This window comes from Lycorma delicatula, chromosome 7 (assembly GCF_047948215.1).
Source record: "Lycorma delicatula isolate Av1 chromosome 7, ASM4794821v1, whole genome shotgun sequence".
Classification (NCBI taxonomy): domain Eukaryota; kingdom Metazoa; phylum Arthropoda; class Insecta; order Hemiptera; family Fulgoridae; genus Lycorma; species Lycorma delicatula.
The window spans coordinates 32,078,230-32,090,593 of NC_134461.1; the positions used below are offsets into that span (position 1 = coordinate 32,078,230).

Below are 12,364 nucleotides of genomic sequence, written 5' to 3' on the forward strand. Positions count from 1 at the left end.
ATATATATATGTATAAACAAACACAAAGAACACTTAAATAAAGCAAAAAATTAAATAGAAATATACATTACCTCTCACAGTTCTTTGAAAAGTGTTTCAATCATTAAAAAACCCCTTTAAATGAAAAGGTTATATCATAAATTTTAAAATAAATTATTGCAATGAATAAAAAGTAATATAAAACTAAAATAAAAAGGTGCTATTTCGTTCCAATTTTAGTTCCTGTATCTTTAACTGGTTATTTAATGTCTCTAGTATTTTTCACTTAGATTAACTTTTATAATGAACAGAAGGCATGGATCTGACCTAGGCTTTAGTCATACAAGTTAGGCATTTGAATCACTTGTACAATTTCTGGATAGGAAACAAAGTCCTTGGACAGTTTTATAGGCTCAAAAAAAATGTTGTTACTCCAGTGAGCCCGAAAAATGAAATAGATGGTCTGCTGCCTATTAGAAAGTGTCAGAATGATGCCAAAGATGAAAGTAGAGTGGAACGTGACAAAAAAACTTATGGAACTTAAGAAAGAATAAAGGATAAAGAAAAGGAAGGAGAGGGGAAGAGAAGTCAAAGATGAAAATAGTGGATATGACATTCTTATGGAACTTAACAAAGAATAAAGAAAAGGTAGGAGAGAGGAAAAGAGAGGAAGAATGATCAACCTACACAGGGACTAGTTCTGAATAGATTAGTTAACTATCTTGCTCAGGCTCATTTTTCACTATTTTTTTTAAATGTTGGTATAACAACTCTCAAATATGCTTCACAAATATTCACAAAAGAGGGATGAAGTAAATGAAATGATAAATAAAAGAATGCCAGATCTTTGGAAGTAACTGAGCTGCTACAGGCGGCTAGCAACTGTAACAAACTACTGTTTCAACTGGCTGCTAGCCAAAGTAATAATCAAAACTAAAACTTATAAATGTCCCTATAAAAATTTGTGCAGAAAAATGTAAATACTGACAGCTACAATTTTTTTTAATAAGAACTAAAAATTATAACGAAAAGATCAATAAGAATTCAAGAGTCTGTAAATGAAATTGTCATCAAAAAAAGAAAGAAACGATAACTGGATATTTTTATTACAGAAGTGTGTTTTGCATAGTTTTCTGTGTAGAAGCAGCAAAACCTGATACCTTAGTTGAATGTACAGTGTGATATTTTTCTATATACTGACTTCAACTTAATGCCATTTTGTAAACAATATCTGTTAATAATTAATAATTTATCAATAAGTTAATAATTTTTGAGTCATCAACCAACAGTCTGCTAAGTGTGATTTATAAATCAGTAACATAAAACAAGGAAGTTGAAAAGTCGAGAAAACTCAGTATGTGTATGTATATATATATATCTCAGTATGCATCTATTTGGCTTTGTATTTCAGATATAGTTTAACTAACAAACACGAAATTGTGAGATTGCTTTTATATTACAGAGTTTGATTCTATTATATCATGTGTACAAAAAAAAAATCAGGGTTTTAATTTTTACAATATCTCTTAAACGAAGTGCACGGCATTGTTTAGATGATGTGTACAGCTGATTCGAATCAAAATACTGTAGTATGAAAATAACTTTCTTGATTTTACTGTATTTAGTGGTTGAATCAATATTTCATTTTAGTGAAAAAGTTAACACACGTCTGTATCTGGGGTTCAAAAATCCCAATGAACTCTTACAATGTCAAAGGGACATTTCAGAATTAAATATTTTCTGTGCAATATCCTGACAACAAGTTTATGGATTCTTTTTCACTAAAGCAACAATAGCAGGAGTTGCTTATTTGGATATAACTTTTTCTTCAACTCCAAGATGAACCAAAAACCTTTGGCAACAAGATAGCACACATCCACACCAATATAACTCTGTACTGGAATGATTGTATAATGGTGCTAGAATCCCAGTAAACTCTGGGATCGATTGAAGAATGTTTTCTCCAACCATTGGACTAGTTGGCACGGACTTAATGATACAGCTCGTTTGCAACAGGCTCCAAGGTCACCTGAATTAACCTCATCAAATTTTTTCCTTTGGGGTTTTATAAAGAATCTTGAGTATCATCCTCTGCTACCTACTGATCTACCCAATTTGAGGCACAGGATTAAACCTTTCATTACTCTACACATGCAGGTTAAAGTATGGAACAAACTCTAAGATTGGTTGAATATGTGACATATGAAGAAAGGTGGTATGGTGATGTAAGAAATATGATCAGACATTTTTACTTTATGAAAATAATTACAAATTAAAAATAGAAAATTTTTAAGATACAACACTAAAAAAAGACGTCAGTGGTTTTTAAAATGATAAATGCAGGTGTTTATAAGATTAGGATATATTTGTGTTTTCACAGAACATCTTCCATAAAAGTAGGTGGAGTTTTCTAAGTCTGCAATTTTTTAATTACATTTTTTGCAGTGTATTTGCATGATTCATGCTTACTGTTCCCACTAATTCCTGCCATTCCTTTTCCGTTTATTAATACAACAGTCTTGTAAACTGTGTGACAGGATCATTCACTCTAGTGTAGAAAGATGGTTAAGTTTACAATAATTATGTAATGGTAATTATCTTCTTTTGCTTTAGTTATAAATATTAATTTTTCTCTGAATAGAAATCATAGGGTTTTGCAATAAATGAGGAAGTTTTCCAATTATTTGCTTAATAAGCAAACAGCCATATCATGAATACTACTGTAACAGATTTGTACAAAAGCTAGATTAAGGGAGTAATAATCCTTCAGTAAATGTTGAGGGTACTGTTCAAAAGGTCATCAGAAAATATAAGAATAATAACACTACATAAGTAGAGCTTGGATTGCCATGCTTTTTTACTTTTATGTAAAAATGTAAGACTGTATATTTTAAAATAAGATATGGATAGACTGAAGCCAGATGTTCTAGAAATTAGTAAGAATAAGTAGAAAGAAATCACACAAAGGTCAGAAGATATTAGGATAATAAACAAAAATAAAAGTGGAGATAACAAGAATGAAGTAAGAATTATAACGGTAATAAATAAGTTAGTCTCCCGGGTAAACTGGAAATATTCATCCGTTTCAGCCTGATGGTTATCCAATACCTGAATTGTTTCAGGGAGTAGCATCCTATAAATTGTTGAAGGGTGTAAAGTATAGTAAAATTCCAGTGGTCTGAAATCATGTTTAATAAACCACTTCTGACAGACCAATAATAAACAATCCTGATTGCAAAATGCTGCAACCTGTTTCAAGTTGCAAATATTAAAACCTGTTAACAGCTAATGTGATCATATAAGCCAGTCCTTCATTAATTGTCGATTCTGTGAAAATACACAAGGATGAAATGAAAATTCATGGGATGGTATCAGATACACTATACAAAGATTAGGCAGAGATTTAAAGGGAAACTAAACAATTTCAGATCGAGAAATTGATTATGACCACAAATGAATTTATAAATAAACAGATGGTAAATAGGCAAACTAAAGGGAAATTATTTGAAAATAAAATCTGAACAAAAAACTAAAAGTTACTATAGCAGTGGATTTGGCAAAAAAATAAATGGATAGATTTAATTACGACAGGAGAATTTTAGGTAGAAAATTAATACTTGGTAAGCAACTATGGAAAACAAGGAATACATTAAAACTGAGGATGGCATAGAATATAAACAAAAAGTGAATGACAATTAAAAGAGAAAATTAAATAATTAAATATATATATATGTCTATGTATATGTGTGTGTGTGCGCAGGGGGGCGTGTGTGTGTGATGTAAAAAGTGCAAGATCGCACAGGTAGATGATGAAGAGAAGCAGTTATGGATGATGCAAGAAAACAATTACATAAAGGGAAATATTTGGGGTAATGAAGCCAAAAAATAAAAACACAGATCCAGGTATGAAAACCACTTTTAAGGGAGAAAAGAGAGCAAGAATAATTAATAGTGTAAAGTGGGACAATCTTTAATAAAGACCATGAAGAGGAAAAAGAAATAGATGATGATTTCAAAGGAGACATCAATATCATCTGGATTTGAAAGACCATTAAATTAAACCAAAAAGGCTTTAATAATTGATAATATACTTTCAAATTTATATGACAGTAAAATAATGCATATATCATCAAATAATGCCAATCTGCAAGGCAGAGTGGTAGTATCTCAGCCTTTCGTCTGGAGATCCCAGGTTTGAATCCTGGTCAGGCATGGCATTTTTAATAGTCTACAAAATTCCATTTTTACATTCCACCACTTCAAAGCTTCTGTATAATTTCATCAAGCAAACAATAAATAAATATTTATAAAAGTGAAATCATATAAATTATATCCATACAATAATAAATTTATAATTATAAAATATTTACCTGTTATATTAAAACAAAGGCTGCCTCTTTTAACGAAAGACTGATTACATGAAAGTGGTTATTTTAAATAAGCAAATGAATAAATGTTAACAATCAAATGCATTTACTGGCACTGATCCAAAGTAGCATAAATGTTTTCATGAGAAAGCCTTATTAGTTTTTAAGATAAACTAATGACAGATCAGCAAAACAAATAACTACAGTACTGTATAGGGGAGCTCTGTTTCCCAACATGTACTTAAAGAATTGTAAATTATTAATATATTTACTCTCTGCTTTTTTTTTATTTATTGATTTAAATTTTTCTAATTAAAAGTGCTTTTGCAGTGCAGACGTGTTATCAGATGAACATAATAACTGATTAAAACATTTTTCAAAAAAAAAGAAGAAAATGAATGATTCTTTTTGCAGTCACAAATTGAAATTTGGAAGTTTTAATTTATGATTGAATAAAGAAATTATTCTTTTTACACTAAAAAAAATATTCTAATCAATTAATATATTCATCTGATGAAGCAGTAGGCACTGCAAAAACAGTTGTGATAAGGAAAATAAAACACACTTAAAAATCAGTAAGTGTAATCTGAATAAGAATTTTTTACATTCTGCTACCATGATGCAAATCAGAAATTATTTATTAAGATTTAGAGCATTAATATTAAAATTAATAGTAAATAAAGAGATAAATGATTAATAAAGATAAATAAAGGATATTGATGAATCTAAGAAACAGAACTTATTAATTCTAAAAAATGAAATAAAAAACACATACACAGTGAAAAAGATTATGAAATATGTAAAATGTTTTTATATAAAGTGCAAGTTTGACAACCATTTGGACACAATACTTTGAAATCAGAACTCATGTTTAACTTATCTGTCATCAGTCAACAGTCAACTCAAAATTTGATGCATTTTTTCATGCTTAAGTGTTTTTTTAATTAACCTCACAACTCACACAAGTATATTTATATACAAGTATATAAATGTGAAAGCATTGCATGCAAGAAAAAAAAAAGTTAAAAATTACAAACAAAACAAAATTAGAAAAAAGTAAAATGAAAAACGACATAATGAACAAAAAATGTACGGAGTAATACACACATTATAATATGGTACACTATAGTAATTATGGTACACTAAGGTACGATATCATACAGTAATTTTAAGTATAGTATCTTGTAAAATAGTATATACTGTAAAAAATTACATCAAAATACTTATAATTTGAAATCATTAATTTTCAGTTTCTTTAGTAGTTAAATAGTGTAACTTATATATAAAATATTTAAATAAATAATAAAAAATCTTGTTTGCAGTGTTGCATAAGAAAAATAAATAGCAAACATATGAACACCATTACCGTGTGAAATAGATCCCTAACCTTATTTGTCAGTTCAGCATGATTGTTCTCTTAAAACAATGAATTGAATACTAACAGCAAAGTAATAAGCGTTTATTTTAGTGTTGGTGGAAGACTAAAGTAATGAAGCAGTTTCTGAGATTTTTCTGTAAAAATATCCTAAGATTTCAGCAGTACAGACACAAAAAATAATCAACAATTTAAATAAACAACTTAAGATTAAGTTGTTAATATGGTTAGATTGTGTCTTATAATTAAATTGTTTGTATGGGTGGTGTTCATGGTTTGTACAAAGTGGAAAAAGTCCTTGATGATTGATGATCATTAAAGAAGAAAATTTCTTGACAACAGTGACACAAGCCATGACAAAAAAGCCTAGAAACAGTCCATCAGAAAGGAATCTATGGAATTTGACATTCCTACTGCCAAAGTCAAATGAATTTTAAGAGTTGAACTTAAAATCGTACAGCTTTGTCTTTTGTAAAGCCTCTTACAAAGAATGACTTAGATCAGTAAGTAGAATTTTCAGAAATGTTTTTAATTCACTATGAGGCAAAACGACGCTTCACAAATGTTTTGTGGGCTTCATTTAAATTTACACAGCTAAGTTAATAGGACTAACAATATTTATTCAAGTACTTCTAATCATCATTTAATAATGTAAAAAGTGTTGAATAATCCTGGATTAAATGTGTAGCTGGAAATTCTGGAGCAATTGGTATCATAAGTCTTTTTTCTTTTTTTTTTTTTAATGGACTGTAAGTGAAGAAAAATACCCCGTGTATTATTTGAAACCATTTTGCCAGAGCTGGAAAATAATCCTTTGTATGAAACTCATAATATCATTTGACAATAAGATCGTGCTCCACCATATTACAGTCAAGATATGCCAAAATATCTTAACAATAACTTCCCAGAATGGATTCGAAGCCGACTGCTAAATTGGGTCACTGCCAACTAACCACCATAATCTTATGATCTTTCATCATGTGATTTTTCTGAGTGAGGCATATTAAAAAAAAGGTTTTTCATGAAAAACTAAGGATTTGCAACATCTGCAATGTAATATTGAAAAAGAAGTTGCCAGACTTAATAAAAATAATATAATAATAAATTATTTTGCCTTGCTGTAAACAGTAAGAGTAAGATGCGATTAGAACAAATTTGTCAAGATTTTGAACATCTTTATAAGCAGACATTTTTAATAAATATTTTTATCTATTATGTCTTCTTAATAATCAAAATTACAATTTATCAATCTTCAGAAATACTAGTTTATGGAACAACAGTAACATACGCCAATTACATGTATGTACTACACTGTTTATGTGCATTTAATAATTCACATCAGTTATTTTATTTTTATTATTTCATTATTCTTTTGTCAAACAAAAATCTTGTTTGACAACAAGAAGGGGCAAACATCAAATTAAATATATTAAACTGTTAAATATAATATAATTTTAATAAAATTAACTGGAATCTTTCTTTTTCTTTTAATGAAACCTTTAATAATTAATAAAATATATTGTGTTATTGTTATTGCCAAACAGCATACAATACAAAAGAGATCCAGTAAGTATACCAGTATTATATTACACATGTTTATCAAGATCATTTGTTATTTTAATATTTTTTATAAGCTTACAAATTTTTTTTCAATTAATAACAATTGATTTTTTTCTTACGACTATTTATTTTAATTCTATCATTTCAAATAATTTAATTAAAACACAGGAAGGATTATCATTATTTTTTTTAATTTACATAAAATATTTATAAAAAAAATTACCTTAAAAAAATAGTCTTTAATTTGTAGACAAATTTCAGCTGACTATTAATAAAAAATTGAAAATAGTTTTGTTTTCTTTTTTTAATTTTTATGAGGAATTGGGAAGGTTCAGCTTTACCCAATAAGTAATCTGTCACAGGTTGGATCTGTATAACCACCAGATAGAAGAAAAGGATGGATAACAAAGTACCACCTACAAGTGTGACTACAAAACAAGCTAAACCCACCCAAAAGAATTACTGCAAAGTCTCCTCCCTCCAGATTATGAGTTCATACCTGAATTATGAGCTTCCTATTAAGATCTTTACACAGAATGAAATTACCACATTATGAATCAATGATTTTGAATTATCAAATAAAAATTGCAAAAAGATTGTTTTTCCTCAATAAAGTACCACCTAAGAACAATTTCAAGCTTCTTTAATGAAAGTCATTATTTATCCCCAAAATTGTACAGAACATGGAAATTTCCAAACACAAACTATGTAGCCAGATTCCCACTGGAAGGATATTTATACAGCTTAAAACAAATAAACTAGTAACATAAATTTAAATGTGAATTTACAAAACAAACAAAAAAATACAAATTCATAAAAGTCAAAGTAAAAGTCTAACTTTTACTTAATAATATACTTTATATGTTATGTTTTACAACACTATCAATCACAGCTAATTATCTTAAAACTAATGTTATTTATTATTTGGCTGAAATTAACAAAAAAATCTACTTATTTACATTTTAATCATAATTTTTATATTTATTTCTACATGTAAACTTGGCAAAATTGCAATAAATTTTTACATAGCATAAGATGTTACAATGAAATTACGATTATTATCCTATTTTTACTTAAAATGGCAATTTGTAAAGCAAATGCTGTTATTTCCACTATGACCGTAATGCAAATAAACATTAAGTAAATTCTCATTAACAAAACAAAAAATTTGAAATGCACACGCATATAAACAAGTAATAAAGTTTACACATAAATTCAAATATTATGAGCATTTTTTAATATGAATACAACAATACTACTACAAAAACAATAGAAGAAATCTAATAAAAAATACACGTATCAAGCAAATAATCAATGTGTTATGCAACTATATGTATGAGTATTAGCCTAAAGACTGGTTTGATTTATTCAGTACTATAAATTAAATTACTACACAAAGCCTAGACTAAACTAGAAAAATATAATAAAAGTTATGTACTTCGATCATTTAGCTAATTTCACTATCATTTTCTGATTAACAACATAAGGCTACAGTTACAATACAAGTGGAGTGCAGTGAAAGGTGGATGGTAGTGCCTATTACAGTGCAATGAATTACATACTGATCAAGTTTACATTAGTTTTACTTTATGGAGGGGGAAAACCAATGAATGGTTTCAATAACAATGAATGAAGCCACCTGCATCATAGCTATGTAAAATTATATCTCATATGTGGTAGAAAGAACATATGCCTTCAGTCATGTTCAGTAAGCATAAGAGCATTGTGCACTACTAGAAATTTAGCTATACCTTTAATTTTTGCACCATTAATCGTGCCCATATTTTATGAGAAATTGAAATTATTAAAATGAGCTTTTTAATTTTATTGGCATCACACGTCATTAAAGATAGCGCGCATACTTGTTGAATAACATCCTAAAATCTGTAGATCTGAGACATGTAGGATAACTTTGTTAATCCCTTTTGTTGGTGAAAATAAGCTAGTACAAAATTCTGGTAATCATCTAACACAAATTTCATAATATTTATTAACAAAGCAAGCAGATAATTCACCGATATACTCTTCTACATTGATAAGGACATCATCTGATAAGGATAAACAAAATATTAATATAACTTGAAAGTACAATAATACATAGTGCAACAATGAAAAAGCATCTTAGTCTCATTTAACATCAATAAATACACAAAATATCTTTGAAATTAACAGGTAGAAAAAGTACACAAAATGCAGAATGCATAATACAAATTAGTGCTTCCAACAGTGCAGACAGCATTAAAAATCATCAATAAGCTGTAAAACAGCATGATTACATAGCAAATCAACGAAGCTTAAGTTTCAATCAATGAGTAATACTAGCTAAATGGACATGCACAGCCGACTTCTTTTTCAGCACCCAATTAAGCATGAATTTCAGCAATAATTTGAATATGCTACAAATGTTTTAAATAGACTACTTATAATCAGTATATCTGTAAAAAAAAACCAATTGTAGTTGACCACATAATGTCATCATTTCTGAATCTAACCTAAATAAACTGATGCTAGGCAATAGAACCATAAAAAATTACAGGTTTTAATGAATTACATGAGTCTTAGTTTTAATCACAAGTAAAAAAATAAATTCAATTTTAGTTAAAATAAAAAAAAAAACTTTATACAGTACACTCCCTCTCATCCATTCACAACTTGGTGGTTGAATAAAAATATATACTGTAACAGGTAGAGAAGCTTCAATTTATGGAAAGTACAAGAATGAGAAAATGAAGAATGTATATTGGCAAAAGATTTAAAAAGAAAAATCCAGAAACAACAAATCAAAGGAGCAACAGAAAAAATTTCTAGAATAATATAAAAGGTTCACACAATAGAAATCATTATGCTTCAATAAACAAAAGGATGATCGGCTGCTGTACAGGTCCAGCCCTAGGCCAGAGGTATAAATACTGTTTTGGACCAGCGAAAAATATGTGATAACAATTGAAATGAATGTCGAAACATTTGAAGTGAGTATGCAGTAACATTCGGGTATACGAGTGAAAAGTGTATCGCAAGAATATTCCTTTATGAGATATTTCTTTCTGTGGTTAAGTAAATGAAACTGTTTGGTGAGTTAACTACGAACAGGGAACATGGTAACATTATTCACTTGATAAAAGTGTATGCTAGTTTCTTTTTAGAAGCCGTAGAAGTAAATAATTCTTGTACAAAGTTAATTATTAATTTTTTTATTGTAATCTCACCATTACAATCATTTGTTAATTTCGTATTCATTTTTATTAACTACTTTAAATTCACAGTAAAATCAGAGTTGTATTTGCAATATATAATTTACTTATTTTGTATTCTATTAAAATAAATTCCATCTGTAAGAATTTTAACATGTGCTAGCTCTCAATATTCTTGTCAATATATTGTCTAAATAGTGACAATATATATGAGGGATTTCAAATAAATTATAACAGATCAATTATCTAAAAGGGCTATTCCAAAGGTGATTTCTTATTGATTGCTGAAATAAATGATCTAAAATAGTATCTAGTAATAGTAATAATATCTTCAAAGTTAATTATGCAATGCCTTTACCAGTAGAGTTACCAATGACAGTTTTTAATGGAATTGCACTACTGAAGAAATGCATAATCATCTCCAAAAGGATTTCAGGAAAAACTACATCCACAAAATTTAAAGCAAATTTTAAAATGTTTTCTATTTTCCCTTCTATTAATCTCTAAGCAAAAAAATATATAAATGAATAAAGAGCATAAAATAAGCTGCAACAGAAGTTAAAATATTTTTTTATATGATTTAATTATTTATTGATTTATATATCTATCTTATTTACAATTATAATATTATTCAAATATATAAAAAGTAAGCGACTATTTTTAATAAATTTTTCAGATAAATTGAGCTTCACAAAAAGTTTTTTTTTCATAATTATCTATATCAAAACATTTTTCAACAATATTTCACAACTTTAACTAAATTGTATAGGAAAACTAAACTGGTCAATTTGATAGCATTAAAAGAAAACTACCAATAATAATCATTAAAAAACAGAAAATAGAAGAGATTTTATAGCAAACAAAAAAAGGAAATGTCTAACATAACTTTGGATTCTAAAGAAAAGATTATGAAGTAAACACATGTGTAAATAATAGAATTTCTAGAAAATCTTTCAAAAGTTATTTTACTGATTCCATACGGAACATTTTTACAAGCTCAATAAAATGGGAACTACTTTTCTCCATGATTATATCATTAATAAACTTATAAGAAATTTTTGATTTAATTAGTTAATTTATTTAGTCATGGATTCCAATTCCATAGGAACCAATTGAGAGGAAGTCTACTACTGTAAATGATTATCAAATTATTAAGCTTTAACTACAATTAAATTTACTGAGTTTTTTCTAAGAAATGGAAATTTAAAAAGCAAAAATCTGCATTATTTAATATCAGCAAAATATTATCCACACCACCAATCACTACTGCGCTAATTAGTGCATCACTACCACCTAGCAGCAACCTTCACCTACTTACTTTTACTTTATTTTTAGTTTCTAACGTTGAGATGATATTGCCGGTAGATGTTGAACTGGAAGAACAATAACTTTTTGAAGGAGATCCTTTGCTTGAACTTACCTGAAGAAGATAATAAATTTTAAATATAATTTTTAATAACCTAATTTCAAACGATTTCTTCGTCTTCATTAATTGTAACGAAATTTTTTTTAAATAAACCATAACATATCATTTTTAAATATACAGCTCCATCAAACTCAAAGTTAAGTATATTTTATACTAATCAATTAAAGCAATGTGAATTGATTAATATAAATCTATCATCAATGAGTTTAAAACTACAATAATAAATTTACTGCCTCCTGCACTGAACTTATCTTGACATGATGATGATGATGATGATGATGAAATAAATAAGTTGCAGAGCCCAAAGTTAGATGTGTGCCAAGGGAATTTGGAGCCTAGTACTAGCCTTTATTTTGTCAACCCTACAATTTTGAAAATTCTCCAGAAAATCATTCTTTAGATTATTATCAACAGCAAAATTAAAATATGTAACTATTAGTTCTATAACTAGTAGATCTCCTTCATT

At 28.0% G+C, this 12,364-nt stretch overlaps 1 protein-coding gene across 6 annotated transcripts in view; it reads right to left on the bottom strand.

The window, feature by feature from the left end:
• mtm (phosphatidylinositol-3-phosphate phosphatase) overlaps positions 1 to 12,364 on the bottom strand; it is a 74,618-nt gene that overhangs the window by 41,867 nt on the left and 20,387 nt on the right. For all 6 annotated transcript variants that reach the window (XR_012757263.1, XM_075371963.1, XM_075371967.1 and 3 more), the window contains exon 3: positions 11,791 to 11,892. Coding sequence is in view for 5 of the 6 variants with exons in the window: in XM_075371963.1 (XP_075228078.1) it covers positions 11,791 to 11,892 (102 nt within the window). In the remaining variant the exon portion in view is untranslated. The remainder of the gene's footprint in view (positions 1 to 11,790; positions 11,893 to 12,364) is intronic.